Below are 24,291 nucleotides of genomic sequence, written 5' to 3'. Positions count from 1 at the left end.
CAGTGGGAGAAGATCCAGGTTGACTCCAGACGAGTTTAGAACAAACACGAGCTCAGATCAAAACTCCTTTGTTTATTAACATGAACTATCTCATGGCAGGTACAACACACATCCAAGTAAGCGCAAAAGTGTAAGCCATTTATCTCTGCTAAGAAACACAAATAGCAGACTTGTAAGTTCAGTTATGAAAGAGGAGCCAACGGATAGATCATTGCCCCAAAGATAATTAGCTTGATACGTTCTTGTTTTATATATATAAATATATATATATATATATATATTAATATATAACATAAATATATATATATATAATATATATATATATATATTATATATATATATATATATATAGTCTTGGAATATTTTTTGTTCAATAAAAAGATACGTATGAGCTAGATAGATTCTTTCTGTACAGTTCAATCTAACAAAAGTAGCACAGTCAGTACCAACAGGAAGGTGATACAAAAACATAAAAACGGAAAGGACAGCTAAATCAAGAAAAAGCTTTGCCCCACAAGTTAACTAACCCCATTTGATTTTATAGCATCATACAGCAAAAACATCCATAAGAGCAGACTATGGTCATATAAAAAAGCCCATGCAAAAGAATGGAAGAAAAAAGAAGAGCTTCACGTACAACCACAAAGACAAGAATCATAAACAGGGTGCTTCCAACAGTCATTGCCTTCATTTCTTGAGTTGGCGTGTTTTTTTTTTCCAAGACCTGTTTTTATTTGCTACCAATAAAAGGATATGATTGGATTATGTTCTTCATTGTGTGTTCCACAGCACATTTTCCCCTTTTACTCTCTGCAAACAAAGCATCTGAGTTTATCAGTAAGCTCCCAAAGCTGATGAATGATCAAACATCAGAAGGTTATACTTGGGATACACTGCAACTGTAACAATCCTGTTTGTTGGTGTTCATTAAGAAAAAAAAAGAACGGCGTGACGTTTTAGCATCTGTCCTTATTAGTGATTCTTTTTTTTCTTGTACATCACATATAGTTTTTGAAAACTGATATTTTTTATGTTGTTATGTTTCTCTGTAGCATAATCCCACTACATTTACGTGTCGTGTGATACACAGAATGTCTCTGAGGGGGTGCTTACAGCTCTTCAGAGCGGATAACGTGGAACAAGGTTACATTGTACAGCACCTGATGACCGTTGTTCCATGCGTAAAGGGCTCTGTCCTTGGGGTTGTAGTCTAGCATGGAGATGTGAGAGTACTTGTTCTGGAAGGCGATGTCTATGTACTCATAGGTGGAGGAGTTGGTGTGGAAGGCATAGTACACCTTGGTCCCCCCAGCATAGCCATTGGTAACGTACAGTGTGCCACAGATCATGAAAGCCTCCCCGGCGCTCCTCTTCGGGTGGTTTGTGGTCCAGCTCTTGATGATGTGCAGAGTGTTGGGGTTCAGCTTGCTGATGACAATGTTCCCCGCATTCTGATTGGTTGCATACACGGCCCACAAGCCCCCTTCATCCACCATCAGATCAATGTCAGAGTGGCCACCCCAGGCGTAGTGATACATGTTGTTGTAGCCGGCATAGTCCAACTGGCGAGACTTGCTAATAGAGGAGGTCTTGAAGTCAAACTTGATGATGATGTGACTCTGGAACTTGTTGAAGTAGATGGAGCCATTGTAGACCACCTGACCAGTGCCAGACCAGGGGTGAGGGAGACGGTGCGAAGTGAAATTGTCCGTGGTCATAAAATCTGTCATGGACTTGTACTCACGCACAAAGCGATTGTTGTGGTAGCCATCCATGTACCACACCTAGAAGACATAACCAAAGAAAAAGGTCAGGTGGAACAGCAAAAAATAAAAGAAAAAATCTATCAAGTATTATATAATCCATATAATTTTACACAAATAATAGTAATTACCAAGATTTTAACCTTGATGCAGAAAGTTTTTTTTTAAAATGGTGAAAGATGCTGTTCTTTCCACTCATCCTTAATTTACAGAAGAGGGGATGACTGCGATCATTTGACTGCTGTCTGGGAGCCGTAATGACAATCAAGACCTTTCAAGATAAAAGCCTTTTTGTTCAGCTGCTTCAAAGCAGCCTGCCTTGCTTCCTGTGGTGGGAAGTGGGACTTCCAGATAACCTAAAATTGTCCATCACCTTTCCTTTTCACAATCACTTCTGAGCACTGCTTTGATGAAGAATCAACCAGAAGGCTAATTTTAGGTGGATGGGTAAAGAACCATCATATGTTGCTCTCAAATAAGAGACAACAGAAAATTAACTTTAATATACCTTTCTAATAACCCATAACATGCTCTGTTTCACATACTGGAGCAAGCGCCTGCCAACCAAAAGAATCAATAAAAACATTAAATCGCAATGATATGGACAGTTAGCATTTGATTATGTACGTGTAATGTAAGAGTATGAACGGTAGTTTCCAATCCTGTTCCATAGTCAAACTGATGTAACCTTCCCGTGGGGAGGGGGGACAACTAAAACTGCAGTTCTACTCACTGGAATTTTTATGCATACTATATTGCACAATTTAACTTACTGCACACAAACTGCAGACTGGTATTCAAAACTATTCAGTGACATTAATGTCCTTCCAGACTCTGCTTCTTTCATTAATGACTTGACTGCCTAGATTCAGTATTAACCAGAGAGATTTACCCCCACTATTTGCATTTTAATGCGTTGCCATAATGAAATCTGTGCTGTCCATTTGATTAACAGTTGCCCAATGAACATTGCTAATATTTTACATTATATGCTTAGCAGATGCCAGTATCCAGGGTGACTTACATGGCTTACATATTATCCACTGATACAGCTGAGGTTTTTATTTAAGTAATTTGGGTTAAGCGATGCGCCATGCTTTGCATCACGGCTCTACCTGGGAATGCCATCCAAACCATTTTCTTGATGTGTCCAGTTCACTGCATTATGTTGATATTAACAGTCTTACAAGCGGCTTGAATTTTAATCATGCGCATTGTCCATATCAAAGTCCAGAGGAATCAACAGGACTTTGATCTGATAATCCACAAATCCATACATCTGCCTCCCTCACCAGTGAATCAAGGTGAAAAATAATTGGAATAATTGATTGATAAATACTAAGCAAATGGTGTCTTGCACTGTGTGGCAAGGGTAATGCACCCCTGAGGACTAATGTGCGTAGCGTGCCAGTTTGTGTGCAACCAGGACTTACCCGGGTATCTCCCTCAGGTGCCAGGGGATCAGTCATCCAAGATCCAAACCTCGACCCAGACGTCTTTATAGTGATAGGGTCACTTATCCCCGTTAGCTTGCCGCAAGCTGCAAGGGTTAAATTTAGCTGTAAGTTCCTTTTCCAAAAATATACAGTTGATGGTTCATATATACATTCACACACACACACACACACACATGCGCAAGCCCACACAAAAGCATTTCTGACCAAATATGCGTTAGTTGTGTATGGTTTATATATGTCTATAAATGTATTTCATGATTGATGTTCTGTCCAGTGTATATATACACACACATTTAATGTGACACAGGCAATGACAGAATGAAAGTCAAAGGGGTGAGCAGTAAAGAACACTCTTCATTGCTAAATTAAATTCCTCCATTTCGATGGCTGATGTAATCAGGCAGAACTAGGGCAGATGTGTGGAATCTGTCAATGTTTTCTAATAAGAGAGTTAGGCGCTGCCGTGCTCAGTGAGCTCTCTCTCCTTAGCATATACAGCACCTTTATAATTAGGCTATAATTAGTCACTCTGCTCTGCACTAACTGTAGGTCCTACTGAATCGTAAGAACTTGCACATGGAGCTATTAATTGATAAGGTCTTCCACCACTAAAGTTGGGTAAACAATGTGAGCTATCACTCAATTAGCTAAACAAGATGTAAAGTTTAGTAGGGCAAACAAAATTGTCCTCTTTTCAAGGTGTTAATTGTCCTGACACATAATGTAACACATAATTATACCTTACATAGCTGCTTAATTACAATTTTAATAGGTGGGCGAAGAAGACAATTACTACTGCACTTTCATAGACTGCAATTAAAGGTGGCTGTCTGGGTGGGTAGTGTATGTGAATCATTAACATTTATCCTTGAAGAGATGAGGTGTTGCAAGGTTCTAAATTGTTTGTCATTGTTCTACTGAGACAAAGCATATTCTTCACTTGAAGAGTTGAGGTGATTGTGAATCGTTGATGGTCACATAGTTGTTTCCTTTCTCCCTACCACCAGTGTGTCAGGTCCTTCTGTATCACCATGACTGTCTGAAGAAGGGCAGATGGTACGGTTGCCATGCGCTTGTTGCTACTCTTGATAATCCCCTGATACAGACTTGCACTATTTGTTAATCCCTCCATGCATAGAGCAATGCTCTCCTTTTGTCCACCCCCCCCCCCCCCATGGAGTAGAGTCAGGGAATCTGAATTATATTCTTGTTTTTTTAAATATATTTTTCCTTAACTACTGCTTGCTTTCACACTCCTTCCATTTCCCCTTATGTGCCTCATTGTGACAAAAAAGCTGATAGATTTTACACCTCTTTTGTATTTTTAACTTTGAGCTGCTGATCTGAGAACTGTTATGAGTCTTAATCATATCACAGTGAACAGCAGTAGCTGTGCTATCTTCAGGCACAGCTATAGATAACAGCATCTGTCTCTTAGAGCAATGCATCATTCTCACACATTGAGACCATTTGTTTGTAGCGAAACTACTTCTAAGGATAGAGGGCAATTAAAGATTTTTTTTCCACCAACACTGTGCCATGGACCAGAGAGAACCATAAAGGAGCAGTGCAGTGTTTTCTTTTCTGCTACGTGTTGGATAGTATAAATATACAGTTTTAACATTTCATGTATTTTTATCACTAATGGACTGTTACCAAACCTGACAAGCTGGTTTACTCACTGTTGCCAGTTCTGAATAATTGAGTGCACAGTTTAGCATCTCTGGTAAATTTGAGTGGAAATAACATGAAGTGCTCTCATTTATGTCAAATACTCAACGAGTATCAAGTCAAGCTCACTAAACGTCAGTGGAAAGACAACACTGTGTTTGTAATGATACTAAGATAGATCCCTTACATTGCATATCCAGAACTACATGCAGCCTAGGGATTACTGAAAGCAGTAATCTGTCCTATTTTTATAATATTGTGTCAGAACTGCTCATAGCTTTGGACCAAGAAGAGGACAGAAGCTATAATCTCGTGTTGGCATTAACTGAACAAAATTGTAAGGGCTTTATAAACCTATGCCAATGAAAATTAAACAGGGTTACATCTGAGCAAAAACTATATTTCTAAACGAGTTTTACGAAAAAAAGAATAATAATTTGGTGTATTTGGTTTTCAGCTCATTTGTACAAATGTGAAAGGAATTACTCCTTCACAATCAATATTTTTCAATGTAGATGAAGCATATAAAACCGGACATTTTAATTCCTCTAGATATTTCTATCATTAAATCTTCCAAATTTGCAACTACAAGGTATTCATTTTCCCCTCTTGTTTATAAAATGCCATTTTGTCCTGAAATTAAAATGCCCTTTCAACTGTTGTACTGTGCATGCACTGAAAAGGCTCTTAATCCATCCATGTTGATCAGCCAGCTGTTCACAGGGGCAGCTGTCTAGCAGTCGATGTGTCAATTCAGCAATGTACTGGGCTTTCCAGGGGATTTCTCTAACAGAAACAATAGAGAGAGGACAGAAAAAAGGATAGCAATTTGTGCTTTTCCTCCATCATTCACGAAGGAATAGCAGTCTGTCCTGCCCACAGGCACACAGATGGGCCACAGCCTCCACAGAAAGCCCATCTCTGTGCAAGCCCAACACTATTTATTTATTTGATTATTTTACAGCGAGCTGCCATGCTCCCCGCTGATAAATGGCCTTTGTACGTGCGTCACATGCCATCACTCTCCCCTCGCACAGAAGTGCGGGCCAAACGCCTCTCAGCTATTCAATCAGCGTCTCAGACCGAGCCAGCCGGTGAAATCAGCTTGGCCCGACAGGGACCGAGCCAATCACCATGGGGAGGGAGAGCCAGGAGAGGGGCCGCGGCTGAGAAATAAGATGCCCCAATGCAGGCTGACCTCTCTCTGTCTCCTCTAACTGTGTGCACCTTGGCTTGATTCCTGCCATCCATCTCTCTGTATTGATGCCCTGGGCAGGGAACAAACATTCTGAGGACATCAGTCATTGCGGAAGGGCTTGGGATGCATAAAGGGTGAAATAGGAGATACTGCATGTCAAACGAGAACAAATGTTGATCTGTGATTTTTCTGAGGTGGAGTTGGGCCACGACCCTCATTTTCAGTTGCATTTCTTTATACTGCCACATGCAGAAAAAGCAGTTTATTCCTAGCAATATAGCCAATTTAGAGAAACAGATCCTCAAATTTCCCACGGTTGTGTTCCCTTAGCTACCTTTATTTTTCATAGACAAGCGGTAACCGTATTATATAGGACACAGTGATGATTATCATAGTGTGTCTGCATCTGTGCAACTAAAATAAACGTCCACATATAAGAATTAAATGCAACTGTGGTCATAATATAAACAGTGAGAAAATGGCACATACCTCATTCTTGTTCATACTGTTTTGATATTAAACTGTTATAGATGTTCTGTTCTCAGTCATTGTTGTATCACAAGTGTATGAAAGGCAAGATAAGTGCAAGCTTGCTGACAATTCATCTAAAAACAATATATAAATGTGGGCAGATAAATAACTAAAAACAAAAACCACATCTACTTTGCTCCACAAAGCCTCAGTGTACAGTACCTACACGTTGAATTTGTACGAATGTGGAACACAGTAAATGGTGAGCATTTGTTTTTTGCATAAAAATAAAACAATAAAAAAATACAATGAAAAATGTGTAAGTTGTGAAATTTTACATGACCTTATGACTGAATAAATGTGGTCAGGCAGGTATTTTGAAGCCAAAGGTGCATTATTTGCAAATAAGGCAAAGGTATAGGCATGTGTACTAATTTTATAAACAATATAATAAAAAAGTGATGGGAAGCTGTAAGTGTCATAGATATGTTCAGGCCAGGTGTGTTAGAATTAAGAAAGGCAACATAGGTGATGTTTTTTTTTTTTTTTTTAAACATTTTTTACAGACAGTTGAAACCTGAAGAGGGTGGGAGACAAAAATATCACAGGTGTGTTGTGTGTGTGATGTGGTATGCAGTGACTGGATTGCAGATGTTTGGCAGGTGTGAGACAGCAGGAGTCTGGAGGTGTGAGTGATTTCAGCTCCGGTCTGACCCCTCCCTCTGGGATAGGGTGGGGGTGTTCTCTGCGCCTACCCAATTTTTGCATGCATGCACGGAGCCTCTCCTCAAGATTTGACACTCTGTTCTGTAGCTCCTCGTAGTCATAGGCTCCCATCTCCTCCTGAAGTTCGTTTAGAACTGACGTCAGATTCTGGACTTCCTCTTTAAACTGCAATACCAATTTTGCATCGGCTTTGTACTCCTCCAACACTGGTATCAATGGCCTAAGTTCCTCCATTTTCGCTTTTATTGCCTGAAAGGTTAAAATAAGCTTGGTTCAGTGTCATGCGTGCAAATTGCTGTCCAAACACCTGCCTTGCCCTACACTGACTGTCTCCCTATAGTGAATGCAGGTGTGCCTAAGACCTTCCACAGCACCAAGAGCAGATATCCAAAAAAATACAAGCAGTATGAAACGAGTCCTCAGTACACGAAAAACAATTGGGAAAGCTCTTTATTTTTCATCTTTTAAAATGCAACATCTTAGGGTTACATGCTTCATGTCACATACAACAAAGTGTTTCTTTTGTTGTCATTTTAGTAGTTTTTCTTTAGTAACCAAATATCCACTGACAAACAAACAAAATAATAATAATAATAATAATAATAATAATAATAATAATAATAATAATAATAAGCTTTAAAAGCTATGTATGGAATGACGCTACGGTTAACATGCAGGCAGAGAGCAGTGATGGGCTGGGGTCCTTAGTGATTAAGGTGCTAAATTCAAATAAATTGCATGATGCTTAAAAAAAAGAAAAAAAGAAAAGAAAAGAAAAATCAGTAGCCCAGTTCAGGGTAACATTGGATAGAACTGCCTCTTCAGTCTCTGCAGCATTGATAAAATTTCTTAAAGTTAGCCCTGCAAGCAAGAAAATGAGATACTGTTGAGGGATCTAGCTCACTAGCCTATCTAATGTACACAGAATAAACAAGTCTCCACATTCCCAGATGCACATCACTGCACGCGTGACATACCAGAAGCACAAGTGGGGTGAGTTTCATGGCATGCACAAATATCCACAGACACACAGGCTCAATATTATGTTGAGATGTTAAGATGGGCCAAACCAACTAGTAATTAGTAATCAATAATTAACAAAGACAGCCCTACAAAATCATAAAACTATATTTGATAAGGTTGTTATTTTTCAGTGAATTTCAGTGAGTATGGCATACAGTCCTATTCAGTCTCCTTGTTAGGAAACAACCTTTTATTTTAACAAAATTGCTGTTATATGTTTAGCTCATAGCTCCAAGTATTCCGTTTGCCAATGCGTCAACTATACATTTTGTCCAAATTGCAGGATTGCTATGGGGGAGTCACCTGCTATAATGGTGGAGCATTGTATACCAAAGAAACTGTAATAGGTAATAGAATAGAAACTGTAATAGCTTTGCACATTTCTGCACACAATATAATACACATTTGTCATGCTGCTTCACTACTAAATAACATTAATTAAAACTTGATAATAAGACTGTCATTTCTTTTGCCGGAAATTGTGATTGTGGAAAGTACAAATTGGTATGGTGGGAATAGCCATTCCAAACTGTTTTACTGCAACCTGACAGCTATGGCTACATTATAATATAGCAGAATAGTTTTAACTCAATAAAGAGGCAAAAATGGCTAACTTAAATGAACAGTGTCTTTGTACATGACATCAGGATTTCTCATTTTTAAATGGCCATTAACAAGGGAGCCAATCAAACCTATAGGCGGGTAAAGCTTTGCAATAATAGGCTTCACAATGCATAGGTATTAGGTACCCAGTTTTATCCATCTACATCTCTTACATTCCCAGTCATGCAGAACTGGCACATTTTTGCCACTCATCTAACAAGTAATAATAATAATTATAATAATAATACATAAAGGTGAACTCTTTCTTCAGAGATATACAATGCTTAGCAGTTATGATTGAAGGCTGTAAATTTGTGAATGTAATGTTCACAGTAGTTCTTTGTCTATCTTTATACTATGCCATTGACATGACTACAAAAGGCTCACAATTTTCTTTCAGGTGAATTTTGGGGGAAGCGATATTATATAAGGTACATTGACCTTAAGCCCAGCTAAAACCAGTCAATTGGGCAGTCAATGGCTTTGGGAGAAGATCTCTCTGGATCTGAAGGATGGTGGCAATAGGAGCTTACCTTGTATTGTTTGGCAATGTTCTGCTTATGGTTTTCCTCCACCTGTCGGAACTTGGTCTCCAGACCGCGCAGTTGAATTTCCATCTTCTCCACATACTGTAGGTCCCTCTGGGTCCGCTGGTCCAGAACCTGGATGGACTGTGTCATGTTCTGGACCTGAAACAGGCAGCAGAGCAGTGTGTCACTTAGCGTTGGATATGCTTTATTCTTTAGTTCAACTCAAATTGGGCTAAACAATATGGCACTGCTGCATCCCACACATCTAGTTAGATAAATTTGTGTTTATAGTCCCTTTACTGAATCAATTGTGATAAAAATCAAATCAAACACAGCAAAACATCATATAACACAGATTTTTAAAAAAAGCATTTAAAGGCTTTACCAAGGTGTTTACTCTTTTGGTTAGCCGTTTTATCTGTCAGAAAATCTGAAAATCAGACAATCCTCAAAACTACTATATTACAGAGGAAGTGCATAATCAGCCCTACATTATTTTTCAACTAACAAAATAACACAGCCCTTTCACAAAATGCTCATTTCAAATCAAATTGAATACTTAAATTACACACTTGCAGTCTTGTGTATGCCAGGTAAGATATACATAAGTATAATACAACATTTTTTCATGCACTAATGAAACTTTATAGAATTGGGAATTGAATCCATCTACACTTTAAACCAAGCTGCAGCCATAGAGGTAAATAATATATCATCAAAATATGTCTTCAGATTGCAGCAACTGATTGAACTTTGTATTGTATCTTATGGAGAGGAACTAATCAGCACAAGTGGCAATGTCACAGATGACACCTTAATGCAGGTCACGTAGATGTGCTGCTGACAGCAAGGTAGTTTGAACTACGGCAACGAGGACAGAAAGGGCTTTTCTTGCTGAGCTTGTTCTCCTGTTTCCTGATAGTGTCACCCATGTGGTGAAAAGCCTGTGTGAACTGTTTCCCTTTGAAAGCTATTATCAAGGGAATCTATTAGTGTGTGATTCCTCTCAATCTCCCAGGGCAATTAGTTATGGTAGGGTGAGGGGAGGGGCCAAGACTTGGGTTAGACAAGAAGTGTGTGGCTTGAGGGTTTAGTGGGGTGCAGCGCCTGTGCGGCTGGTGTCAGGGGCATGGAGTGGAGTGACGCAGAGAACGATGAAGGGTGGTATCTGTAGCAACTGTTGTCGTGGTTACTTTTTCCAGCAGCTGCCGCAGCTGTTTGGTCCTGGCGTCTCGTGAGCACATGGCTTGCTGGGGTGCGACCACTGTGCAGATACATCTACCCTCACTGTCCTGGGCTGAGCTGTACACCTGCCAGGATTCCTCTGGGTTTGCAGGCAGCACCTGGGCAGGAGCCAATCAGGAGGAGGTACACAGTCACAGACAAAAAGGAGGAAGGAAAAAGGACAGGCGGGGAAACAAAAGACAGAATCATTACACTGGTCCAATCTAGGAAACCAAAATAAAATTGTGTCTCCTACAGAAATTTTGTTGTAAAATTTTATAAAATCGAATTTTGTAAATATCTTTTGTCCTGCAGTTCAGGGACTGAGCTGTACTTGTGCAAAGCACGATCCATTTATTTATTACTTTTTTTTTTTTTTTTGAAGTCACGTCTGTGAGATGATTACGCATGATTACGTAATGTGCCATCTGGACTGTGGCTCTCCACTGAGGCTGCAGTGTGTTCAATCTCCAGTAATCAATTTCTGCCCCAAATAATTGTATTGAGGGCTCAAATTGTCGAATTTAATATATTTTGAGCCCTACCTGATATTCTGATACACACCTTCACAACAACAATTACACTCCACTTTTTCCCATTGATTTGAAAATAAATAAATAGATTAAAAACACTATAGAATACAATATTGCTCTTCAGCTCATTTTGAATTGAATAACATCACAAGATCTAGGGTGTGAATACCCCACATACACCAACAGAGCCTCAGCAGATTGGAGGACTATGTCATGTTTGTCATTAATTTGATTATTGTTCCGGGGTGATATTGATTGTCCCATAATTCAGACAGCCAGGCGTCAGGTATCAGCTATTGGATGAGTGATGACAGACAGGGACACTAAGAGCTTCCGTTAATCTGGACAAATACGTCTACCACATGCTGCACAATTCTCATGGGGGTCCACCATGGAGCCTGTGCTGTTAAAATATTCATTTATATGGCCCTTACAAATGGACACTTTTATGGTTCAGTTTACCACCACACAAGCTGGATCATATAATGCTATTATTCCTGTGTCTCTAGTCACAAGGTGACTTTGTTCCGAGGTCTGGGCTCATCCACTATCTTCAGACAGTGAGTAGGATTAAATAGAATCACTTTGATAAGACTGTAACGATCAAGTGCCTACTCTTTTAACCACTCAAAAGACAAGAAGAACTGATGCCCTTCCCATCATTGTGTAAACAATTGAAATGGAATAAAGTAGAATTATGATAACAGCCTTTAATATGTAAGTGCAAAATATCTCTGGATTCCAAACAAATGAAACCACTTCATTGCACTCTGACTGTGCTGGGTCAGAACCAGCTCAGCTTAAGGCATAGTGACTTCAATTGTTTTTAAAACTAATTCTAGAATGATCTGTAAAATATTTCATTAATTCATTTTTACTCTAGTATGATAAACATGGTTTGGAAAAAAAAAAAAAAAAAAAAACGCTTTTGCCTTTTCTTCCATGTACTATACTCAGCATTTATTTTTACAATTTCATTTTAAACTACCAATTCTTTCAGTATGTCAATGACTGTAATCACCCTGCAACTACTGTTGCCATTCTAAAGAAATGGCAACAAAGAATGCTCTGCATAATCCGTGGACAAGTCTTGGCCTTATATTAGACAATGCAATGCAAAACTAACAAAAGATAAGCAAAAACCACTCTGAGTAGCCTTTCAAGGCATTAAGACCTAATGGAGGATTACCATAACATGTGTGTGCCTTTAATGGATCTTGACCATTTTCTTAATACATATTGATTGCTTGATGAGTGCAAAGAATTTACAAAGCAATAAAGCTTTCACACACACACACACGCGCGCGCACACACACACACACACACACACACACATAGTGTAGAGGAGCTCTCACAAATAGCCAGCAACTCATTTCCAGATGTATTCCCAACAATGTTGTCCTTAACGGCATAACAAAAAATGATTTAAAACAATCAGGCTATTTCAAGGCCCTTTGAATTGTGTTAATTTATAACGACCCCTGCAGAACTGTATCTAATATGGTGCAAAACCATAAGTTTGTGTCCTTATCAATATTTTTTGGTTGCATGTCTTTCCTGCCCTTCACCCCAAAGAATGCCATTCTTAGCCTGGCTTGGATTTTAGCTACAGTATGTTGACATTTGTGATGAATGCACCCATTGTACTGTAAAGCACAGGCTACTCTATTTATCTTAAAACACTTGCACTCTGACTTATAATAGCATTTTAATTATCAACATCAGAGGTACTGACAAAACATCTGGTAAATCTGACAAATGTAAGGTAAGTCCAGGTGAGCAGTACAATGACAACAATTGAACTAAATCTAATATGGCAAAACAAATAACTAAATCAGGATTGTGCATTTGTTTGTGTCATCTATCACACAATTATAAACTGGCCTTAGCCAGAATGTATCTTAATTTATGTCCACAATTATAATATGCCTCAATTTAAATATCATACCACAAAAATGTTGCAAAACATCATTATTGTGCAGTTATTAGCAAACAAAGAAAGTGGATAAAAACATGGCAAAGGGGCAAGAGACAAGCTAGAAATTTGTGGGGCATGTTGACACACGATTTTCAAATTGAAATATGCTTCTACAATGCCTTTAAATTGCGGACCTTTTAAAGCTCAGCAAAGATGATCCAAAACATAAATCCCCATGGATTACGTCAATGGACAAAGTAATATGGATAATTCTCTCCTATATAAAACTGAAATTATTTGTAATCCCATGACTCCGGTCAGCTTTGATGCCGACACCTTCGCTTCCCTTTTCTATCGTTCAACAATTAGACTACAACAATTACAATGGGTCCTTTTCCCCCTCCCTTCTTGGAACAGCTGGAAGATTCATGTCTTCCTGTACAGGTCTAACAAAAGAAAATAAATCGTTCTGGGTCTGATCAATGGACTGAACCGTGTTTATATTTTAATATAATAAACATATTAAAACTAAATCTTTTTTTTTTAGCCTCAATAAAACAACCGAAAATCCGCATTACTTTACAAGTCGAAAATAATGGTTATAGTCGTAAATTCAATAAACATATGGCGATAATGATGGTGGTGGTAGTGGTCTTATAGTATTACGGTTTTTAGCAGTAGTAGTAGTTCTAGTAGTAGTAGTAGTAGTAGTAGTAGTAGGCTAGTAGTAGTAGTGGTAGTGGTACTACACAATTATAACTATATTTAACGGGGGGAAAAATGCTCAAATTTAAAGGTATTACTCGAAATAAACGAGCGAGATTTTAAATCCTGACCAATTAAAAACCACAGCAGAGACAAACTTACTCCGGTGCTCCGATCTGGTATCCCTCCAGGTGCTGCCGCGAGCTTGGTGGTGTTCAGTCCCACCAAGGAGGGCAGCGTCTGCGACATCCAGTTGGTGATCATAGCCATTGTGCTAAGCACAACCCCAATCTTGAGTAAAGGCACCGACATCTCTGCGCTCTACGTCTCTCAAAAACCTTCATTCTACAGATTCCAGCCGAGGACACTCGTGGCAATCCATGTTGCCAGGAAAAGCTTGTTGCGGCACCCGTGCACCCAGTTCGGACAGTCTGGCGTTGGGCATTGCTGGCATATGATCGAAGGAGCTTTTATTGTGCCTAGTAACGGAGAGCAAAAATATCCCGGCGTGGTTGTCTGGAGAAGCTGTGACGCTTCCCTGCAGGTCTATACGAGAAGTGGGTATGAGGGGGTATTAGCTCAGTGTCTACTATCCCCTGTTCTGCTGTGCTCTGCTGGCTCTGGCGGCAGTCTTTTCTATTTCGTGAAATGCCTAGATCCGCCTCTCTTGCTCGCCGAGAAAGTGCGAGTGACTGTAGAAATGCTGTTCGGAAAGGATAAGGGGGAGGTGATTCTATGGATCTATGTAACGAAGCGCAATGTGATGTCAGGTTCGTTTTGCTTACGAGACGCCCTTCCTATGCCGCTTGGGATCCGTTGCCTGTGAGTCTTAAATTGCGTTTTATTGTCCCGGATTCATCCCTTGTGTAATGGTAGGGAGGTTTGCGAAGGTCGTTGTTCTCGTGTGGTATCTGGAAGCAGAGTGCTTAATGACCATCTGACATGTCACAACCCATGCGAACTGTTGGTCATGAATAAAATAGTCTACATAGCTGACAGACATCGCCGCGGTTATGATGTATATACACATACAATCATTCTATGTTATTAAAATAACCTTAAATTGACTAACAATAAAACTACACAAACAGGGTAGGCTATGGGTGATGTATTTAATGTTAGAGTTATTTATTTTGCAAACATGGTACTTTCGAGAGAAAAAAAAAACCCAGTATCCTACTAATTGTGTTAAGACGCACATAATTACGACACCGTCAATACAATAGGTCTAGCTGTATACATAAAAATGTGATTTATCGAAAACGCCAGAGAAGCGCCAGTTCTAAGTAAGCAGAGGCGACTGTTACCGCAGGAGTGTTAAAAATGAACGGAATGACTCGATCGCCACCGTGTTGCTACTGGTGGTATTGCTCTTGAGTATCCATTGCTGTATTCGTATACCACGGTCAAGCATTCATGCTGACGACACACATTAACACTTTATGGAATGCCCTGCACCCTAATTAGATTTGAGGCGTCCTAAATTCTGTTATATCCTCGATATGGTCACTTTGAGGCACTGCTCCACGTTTCCCTTGACTTTTAAAAAATTAAGTAGCCGATAATAATTTCTATATAGGCCTACAAATCATGACATTTGCTACTTCAACTAATTAATTCGTATTATAAGTATAATATGTATCTAAATACGTATAGGCCTATATAGGATTGGTTACCGGTAGTAGCACAGTAAGAAACAACATGGACACGCCTTATGTTGAATGTGAAATTTGATGTACGCTTGTCTGAAAATATAATTAATACTAAACAATATCTCGATATTGATCTAGTATCATATATCTCGCCGTTCTACTACTATATTGTTTATACTATTTAATGTATTTTGGAGTAGCTTACAGCGCTTGTCTCTTGTGATAATGTGGAACTGTTGGCACTAGGACGCAAGACAAATTTCAGAACAATCAGACAGTAAAGTATCATCGTATCGTATCGTATTGTAGGCTATCGTATATTCCCGTTCTTATTCTTTCTTAAGTATTCGTAGTTTGTTCAACAAATTAACTATCAAATTCACAAAAAAACATTATTATTATTATTATTATTATTATTATGCGATAATGAAGCCATTTTTTGCTCACCCTGTTTCTTGTAATTAAATTCCCACAGCAGAAACAGATACGATCTGTTACAATTAGTGGGCGTTCCGAAAATCAGTTTAATAAAACATCGCACACAGTGCATCTTCGCCGCAGAACGCTTAAAGTAGGTCACATCTACTTATGCACTTTCACTCAATCCTTCCCCTTTCTCCTTCACCAAACAAATAGCCCAGTGCAATGAAACGTCGACATTTGGAATGTGTAAATTTGGCCCGTTGAAAAAAAAGTAGGCTAAATAAATAAATAAATAAATAAATAATATACATTTTTTATAGATACCAAGGACAAATCAATCAATCAATTCTCCCAGTGTTTTATATTATTCATATACAAAAGCTGAATTAAAATAAATCCTTTCAGTAGTGAGATAGGTAATGTTAAAGGCTCTTTTGGGGTTTTTCCACATGGTAGCATGTCAAAATGTTTTGGGTGATTTGTAATGTGAGCAGCTGATGCTAAAAAAACGTAAGTACATTAGTAAGTAAGTAAATTTTATTTGTAAGGCACATTTAAAAACAACTGGTGTTGACCAAAGTGCTGTACACAAATACGTAGCCATATTTGCATACAAACACATGTACAGACCTGTGGGTGAACATGGCCATGTACACGTGAGTGTGTGCATGCCTATGAGTATGGCCTTGTGTGCACCTGTTACAGAGATGTACTGTGAGTGTCAGTATTGCTTGTGTGCACTCGCAATGTCTAATCACTCATGTATGTGTGAGGCAGAAGGTAAGGCAAGCAAGCTATGCACAGCTGGATCATTCCTGTCCTTGGCCTATAAGTGTTACTGGAGCCACTGAGTAGCACTAACACTGAAACTGTCCACACAGTGAGGAATGGAATAGGGACAGTGTGCCCTCAGTGAATCAGAGCCAAGACATGTATACAAAGTGATATAGTAACCAGAAAACAATTAGATCACCCATGTGATAAAATTCTAGAAGAATATTTATCTCAACATACACTGTGCATGCACACTAGTGTCAGTTACTATAGGAACAGCACAGTTCATTGTGAGGATTTCATGCACTGCATTGATAATTATCCACTGTACTGGAATTCACCATTATAATCCAATATCTTGAAAGGTATTTGAAAAGTTACTTTATGACTTTATATACTTTATAGCACAGTATCCTGAGATGCTGTATCCAATACAGTCAAAGCAACCATACTGGCACATCAACAGGCAGGAAGGCAAATCTATATCCGATATGAAACATTCTTATGTCCATAGTTCTCCCATAAAGAAATCCATAATGATGTTACAGGTTTCCATTTTGAAATCAAAGACAACAAAGAAAAAGATATAGCTCTGTAGTTCTGATATTCTGAGCTCTTAGTTTGATCTCGCTGTTACTGAACCTTTCATCTCTGTTGTCCCTCTCACTGACCTTCTGGACTGGAAGCAGGGTACTATATTTATTAGTCTAGAAATGGCCGTTGCTAAGGTCACACATAACCACTGTGACTGCTGTAAACTGTCTGACCCAGACTGCAGCACTCAATGACCTCCTCTCCCACGTGCATTTTATTTGTGGCCTAAAACAGCATATCATCCTCAGCAGGCTGAAACACATACATAACTCTGTAGATGTGACTGTGTGCTGTTTCATTTGTTTATGCAGTGCAGTTGCTATTTGTCTTTGAGGGTAGGGGGAAGGCTCAGATACAAGCTCAATATATTACCACGTGATTACTCAACCAATCCTTGCAAGATCACAGAGAATATGTCATAGGAAAGGAAATGTACTATTTTGTTGTAAAACTATATACATTTGTGGTCCTTACAAAGTGATATACCGGAATTCACAGGATAGATAGAAATGATTAATATGCATATTTTGACAGTTTATTCCCATAAAAGCCAACAGACACCAATCTGTTCTTCTCTTGTAAAAGTAACACAATCATGCTAGATTTCCAGTATCTCCTGAAGGGTGACCTACCAATTATTTTCTTTGGGGCACATATAAATCCTTCCTTATTATAATGCAAGGTGTCACGGTGGCCATTTATTTTTCCTTCTCCTTCAAAAATGTGATGTATTACAGGAGATAATTTGCATAAAATACACATCCTTTCCCATGTCCCTGCACAGAAAACATTTGTTTTTATTTTCCAGGACTGGTGATTGATTTTACTGTGAGGGAAAATTCTAGAGGCTGGGGGGAAGAGCTAAGGTAAGAGAAGCTGGTCTGTGTGTGTGTGTGTGTGTGTGTGTGCGCGCACCTGGGTCTGTGTGTGTGCATGTGCGTGTATGTGTGATGTATAGTGGAGAGTGGGGTGTTAAATTTTTAAACAACTCTGCTCAGATCCCTCTGAAATGTGCACAGAGAGAGAGAGAGAGAGAGAGAGAGCCCTTGGGGTGCTACAGGGGCCAACACCAGCAACTGAGAATCACTGACTGAAAAAAAATAAAACCCATTATAGACAATATTTAAGCATGTGCATGTGTGGTTTTCACTATAAGAGTTTTTAAGGAATTTCTGTGAATGAATGTAAGCAGGGGTGTAGATGTCGGTCTGTACCGCTTCAACGGTAGAGACAAATGCAATGCTGTCAATCTAAAGCACACTACGTGAAGGATTGGGGCTGGGTGCGAGAGACAAGATAAGTTCAGAACAGTTACAGAATGATGTCCTTACTTGCATTGGATCATGCTGCGGTTCACCTGCTTTGAGATGTGTTTTTTCTTTTTTTTGCAAACAAGTATTCCCCTACATACTTTTCTGGCTGCCTTTCATTGTCATAAGATTATTTCAACTAAGCATGTGAATGCATTTTGTGAACAGAGAAATTTACTCAGTCTCACCAGTGAATGTTTAACAGCACAACACTTGAAAGCACAGCACAACCTATCCTTTCATTATCCAGCCAGATGGACATCAGCCCTTGCAAGGTATGTTAACACATAACATCATATGTATTTGTGATAACAGCAAGGCTCAAATAAGCATGTACTTGCTTCATGTAAATAATAAATGATGTATATTGAATGAAAATATGTAAATATATGCATCGGCACAATGATAACGATTAAAATAGCCAAAGGAAGAGCTTTTGTGCAGGAGGTATTGTCAACCTAATCATGCGACACACCTAGAGAAAACACAACCTAAATCCAGCTATACTTAATGAGTATTGACTTTCACCTAAGCTCTCCCTTGTATCAATTGCCCTGACACTGACACAAGTTCTAGTAAATAAGCAAACACGTTCAGTCTCTTCAGGCTAACATTTACAAAACTGCTGTCATTAAAGGAATGAATAATGCAATTTTAGAACTTCTATAATAGCTCAGCCTGAATCTGTCTAGTACTAACATGCCACAAATAGCATAAAAATATAGAGGATTTTGATGCAATGCCATCTGCAAATGACTTTATTACATATTAAATTCCTCAATCTGTCAAGCTAATTTAAGACTTTTAATAGTGTACCACCCTTTCTCTCTGAAATTGAACTTCCACGGATTAATTAGAAGATTCTCTCTAATTAAGTAAGCTCTACAGCAGGGATGCCCAATCTTATCCAAAAAGGGTTGGTATGGGTGCAGGTTTTTGTTGTAGTCTCGCACTAAGACACCTGATTCTACTTGTCAAGGTCTTGATGAAGACTATGATTAGCTATTTAGTTGAATCAGGTGTCCTTGTGCTGGGCTAAAAGAAAAATGTGCACCCACACTGGCCCATTTCCCAAGACTGGACACCCTAAACATAGCTGATCATTTCAGTGAGAATAACTACTCATTGAACAATCATGAAAAAAAAAACAGAAGAATAAAAAAGAAGACTCGACTCGAACCATCATAGGGTTTCCTCCTGTCTTTCTATTAGCTTCAGTATGCTCTACTAGTAATAATGACACCACTATGAGACAAAGACGAATCATCCCATCTGCACAAATGTAATGTACAATAAGAACTTCAGTAGGCTTCAGTCTCTTTAAGGCTCTTCTGCCAAAGCCCTCCATTCCAAAACCATTAATATTCATCTCAGTGCACTTCTCTTCTGAAGTCCATCAGTGCAGATGCCTCATTAAAATTCTTGTTTTTTCTGAAAGGTCTGCTGCTCTACACTCAATTAGACAACACTTGTGAGCGCTTGCAAAACCTGCATACTCAAAGAAGCACCAAGCTGAGCTATAATACTACAGCAGCTTGTGTCAATTTTAGCAGTTGTGGAGAATACAGCCTCATCACTTTCCCCCAAACACTATTGCCCAAAGACCGCAATGCTATGAAATGCACACACTTTAGATGTAAATCATATGGCAACTCTGGAGCTTTCCATGAGTTATGTATTGCTTTTAGGAGATGACAGTGACATATGTTTAAATATGAAGAAATAATCATGTGCTACTTATCAGTTTGTCCCTCTTTCCTTGTGGCTTCTCCAGCATGTTATAAATCTCATCATAAAATTAAGCATACAATAATGATACATTTCAAAAGCTGGGCAACACAAAACATAATCCATCAATGCGGCTCTTATTTCATATTTTCCATTAAGTAGTTTCCAATGAAGGGCAACCCTTCCTCAAGGAGAAAAGATATGTAAAGGTTTTCACCAAATCTCGTTTTGATATCACTATGTCATATTTGGTTGTGTATACGTTGCACTACAGATATCCACTCTTTATTATATTTATTCTTCCAATAATAGTTTTTACTCAAATATTTAGGAATGTACACATGTACACTACTGCATTATCAACAGTAGTTACTCTCTGCAGTATGTGAAGAAACTGATGCTTGCCTGTCTAACATTTATTTATACTTTTATACCACACCCAGCACTTTGAGTAAAGAAAGCCATAATACAAGGCACTTGAAATGTAAACAGGAAAAATAGGAATATTTGAGACATGAAATAAGAATCCTAAGCTGTATTGTGCTGTTTCATTTTCCATCCAAGGTTTTGGTATTGTGAGTTGTTAAAATAGCTTGGAGCTTTGATTCTGGCACCTTATGTTATGTGGGCTGAAAGGGGGATGTGTGTGTTTGTTCTCGCTCAATCATCATGAAATTGTGGGTAACACACATATTTGTGCCTTTTAAGTTCATCAGAATTAATAACAGAACCAAAGAAAATGAATTATATTTCATATCGTAATATGCTGTACTTACTGTTGGCAATCAAAGTAGATTTTGAATGACATGAACTGAAGGCAACAGATTCTCTGTAGAAAATGTTAAATAACAATTCACAGGTCCGTTTTCTTTTCACTATTCCAAAGATACATATACAATGTTTGTTTTCAGTTCTATAAATTTAAAACAAATAACTATGAGATTAGAGACAATGTTAAAGTTTAACAACGTTAAACTGATGTAATGTTTGTTTGGTATGAAGAGTCCTGTACTTTCCCCACTTTTTCTTCGGTGACTTTACTTTCTTTGATATACTTTGTAGAATACATGTGTACCATCAGCCAGAACTGTGCCATATCCTTTCATAGTTTCTGGTTTTAGGTACCTATGCATGTTTTATATTTGGGGTCAATTGAATAGCTGAAACCATTCTTGTTAAGTGATATTTTTCACCTCAGCAGATGAAAGCCTGTAAAAATGACTGAAGCATTCAGTATTTTAAATATTAAAATAAAAGGAGACATATTCATGAGTATATGCCAAACAATACATGTTTCTAATGTGTGTGTGTGCATGTCTGTGTGTCTATTTGGGGGTGTGTGTGTGTGCATGTTTGTGCACCTACCTCAACATTTTTAATGCCATTTTTTTTCACAGAGGCAAGATATGCTCCGTCCTCAAAATCACTTAGCATTATATTTAAACTCTGCAGAAGTTGGTAATTACATCTTTTGTTTCATTCCATGTTATGAACAGCCTACTCTAAAGAGAGAATTAGGCACAATTAAGTTGTATGTAAGAGGCAAATGAGTAAAAATATTAATAAAACAAAAACAGTGAAAAAAATTAGGCTAAGGATAGTTTCACATAAATATCCATTGACTGAGCTGTTCACACCACATGGAGTTTTACTTCAATAACTAAACACAAAAATATGTATGCCAAGGTGTTCTACCTGTATTACGACAGTTGCAAGTAACTTCTTATACTTACCCTATTTTATTTTAGTATATACATGTAAAAAAGAATGACGAAATGCAGCACATGAACAATGCTAGGCGCTATCAATATGTAAGCAATTGATATTATCCGTGTTTTGAACGTATCTATTTAGCAGAACACACCAAACTTAGGTTATGAATTAACTAGCATATAGAATGTGTACTGAAATCTTAGAAGCATACAAGGTTGCTGGTCACACACACCCATCTCCATTTTTCAATCTGTTACAAAATTGCTTTATAGTGTGAAAATGCTGCATTTTTATAATTCTGTTGTTGCCCTGGCCACCCGTCGACTATCATACTACACGTACATAAAACCGGGATAATAGTCACTGATCTGATTAAACTAAAGATCTGCCCAATACTCTAGACCATTTTAAACGATGCACACAAGTATCTCCTTAATAGCGGGCTAATAAGTGGTGGTGTAGCTTTAAAGGGAGGAAAATGGCGATTGCAAACCTACTTGGGTTAGTTCTGTTCCCATCAAGACGAGGAGGACAAGACTCAAAAGCTTGCTTGCGGGCTGCATTTCTTGCCTCCGACGTGTGCACCAGCACTCTTACATACAGATTGTCCCTTTCTCCCTCTCAATATTCTTCACTTCAGAGAACCCTCGTCTTGTTGCAGTCCACTCTGCAGCCTTCAGCAACCAAATAAAGGATAGCAAGAAATCTGTTTTACGGAGCCGTCACTTTGCATATTTATTGCATCTCAGTTTCCTCGTTGCTCTTGCCCGTTTTTCCTCTTTCCGCTGGCCGCGACAGTCTTCAATAGGCCTTTGCAAAGGAATACGATTGAACGGAACACGTAATATTTATAGTACTATTACCAAAAGTTTGCTTCTCAAAGAGGGGCAGACAGACAAGCGAGAGGAAAATTGGGAAAGCAGGAGCTAGCCACGGAGCTGAAACCGGATGTGACATCGAACAAGCGTGGGAAATTCAAGCGAGAGAGAGAGAGAGAGATGGAGAGAGAGAGAGAGAATTTGCTTATTACTGTTTAATCAACAATTTGGCTAATGTTTAAGCTCTTAATTATGATACATGCATGCATATTTTGCAATTGTGAAATTTGAGAGTGTTCAATTATTGGAAAAGCAGTCACAACGTATTATTACGCTGATGTTGTTGTTGTTGTTATTATTATTATTATTATTATTTGTAGTAGTAGTACTGTTTTATATTATCATTCAGCACAATGGAGTGAGCAACCAGCAATCCTTATTGCAGTTAACCGCCAAAAACTTTACAGTGTAATCTTCAAATTAGTTTTGCATACAGTTTCAAAGCATTATTGTAATTCGAATTGTAGGTTTAACAACATGGCACCCATGTGATTATTTTACATATAGTTGTATGTACCATGACAGTTATTTTACTTCCCAGGAGCGTATAAATAAAGCTGAAAAGGAAAACAGATCACTGCTGTGTTCTCTGATATCAACATCAGCATCTGAATGACCCAACGAAAACCAGAGAAACTTGTAAGGAGTCAAAAATTCACCTGGGTATTTACCTCTCATTGCTGACCAAATAAAATCTGCACATGCTTCAGTCAGGAGACTCTTTACAGCGAGGCAGTATAATATGCTTTCAGTTGTAAACTGAATGTCCTTTTAAGTGCCTCAGAGTAGTCTGTGCTGAAAGTGACTGAACTCATAGAAATATAATAGCTAGCAAGTTACAACCAATGTTGGGGTAGACCTTTTCAAGGAAAGAAGACAGCCAGAGGAGTCATATCCCTTAACCTCACTGTAAAGCTGAACCAAGATTCCAATTACAGCTTGAAAAGGGCACATCAATTATACACAGCTGGACAGGGGCAGGGGGTTTGCAGGTATAAGCTAAATTCATTCTATCTTATATTTTTTTCTGCTTAGATCTAACTACAAAACATTTGGTAATTTGCAGTGCATGGTATACCAGTAAAGTGTTGCTTTTTTTTTTTTTTTTTTTTGGGTTTTAAAATGTGTTCTTCGGGCTCCTCGGCAATCTCCATTAAGAGCAGAAACTAGAAACACTGAATGTATTTAATCTTATTTGAAGGCAAGACCATGATCTATAATTAGCATACTAATTTATATTTTCATTAGCATGTTTTTTTTTTTTTCATTTTTAGTACTGAAAAAAAAAATTCTTGATAATGTGTAGTTCTATGTTTTTTATGTTTTTATATGTGCGTGCATGCATGCACATATGTGTGTGTGTGTAAGCATTCTTTGTTAGTACGAGCCTCACTCAT

The 24,291-nt window shown here is 38.4% G+C and overlaps 1 protein-coding gene and 1 long non-coding RNA gene across 3 annotated transcripts in view; one reads left to right on the top strand and one right to left on the bottom strand.

The window, feature by feature from the left end:
* Positions 1–707: 707 nt before the first annotated feature.
* On the bottom strand, positions 708–22,971 carry olfm1b (olfactomedin 1b). 2 transcript variants are annotated; one of them, XM_064307988.1, is made up of 6 exons: positions 22,514–22,971; positions 10,636–10,785; positions 9,446–9,601; positions 7,316–7,535; positions 3,197–3,303; positions 708–1,784 (listed from the first exon to the last, which is right to left on the bottom strand). In XM_064307988.1, exons 1-6 carry the CDS (start codon positions 22,577–22,579, stop codon positions 1,110–1,112), a joined length of 1,374 nt encoding a protein of 457 aa, XP_064164058.1. In that variant the 5' UTR covers positions 22,580–22,971; the 3' UTR covers positions 708–1,109. The 2 variants fall into 2 exon arrangements, with proteins under 2 accessions (XP_064164058.1, XP_064164057.1); XM_064307987.1 differs by lacking the exon at positions 22,514–22,971 and adding an exon at positions 13,985–14,491.
* Positions 14,528–24,291, top strand: part of LOC135239379 (uncharacterized) — a 50,459-nt gene continuing 40,695 nt past the window's right edge. The window contains exons 1-2 of the long non-coding RNA XR_010325359.1: positions 14,528–14,644; positions 18,074–18,131. This is a non-coding gene — a long non-coding RNA (uncharacterized LOC135239379). The remainder of the gene's footprint in view (positions 14,645–18,073; positions 18,132–24,291) is intronic.

The sequence above is a fragment of the Anguilla rostrata genome, chromosome 14 (assembly GCF_018555375.3).
Source record: "Anguilla rostrata isolate EN2019 chromosome 14, ASM1855537v3, whole genome shotgun sequence".
In the NCBI taxonomy this organism is placed as follows: Eukaryota; Metazoa; Chordata; class Actinopteri; order Anguilliformes; family Anguillidae; genus Anguilla; species Anguilla rostrata.
The sequence above is the reverse complement of the archived record's forward strand: the minus strand, read 5'-3'. Positions and strand labels throughout refer to the sequence as shown.

Excerpts from the sequence above, each read along its gene's own strand:
- olfm1b (XM_064307987.1), bottom strand. The coding sequence starts at position 14,134 with ATGTCGGTGCCTTTACTCAAGATTGGGGTTGTGCTTAGCACAATGGCT. Across the intron at positions 9,602-10,635 it reads TGCGGCAGCTGCTGGAAAAA|GTCCAGAACATGACACAGTC; the intron begins GTAACCACGACA and ends TGCCTGTTTCAG. Across the intron at positions 3,304-7,315 it reads TGCATGCATGCAAAAATTGG|CTTGCGGCAAGCTAACGGGG; the intron begins GTAGGCGCAGAG and ends TAACCCTTGCAG.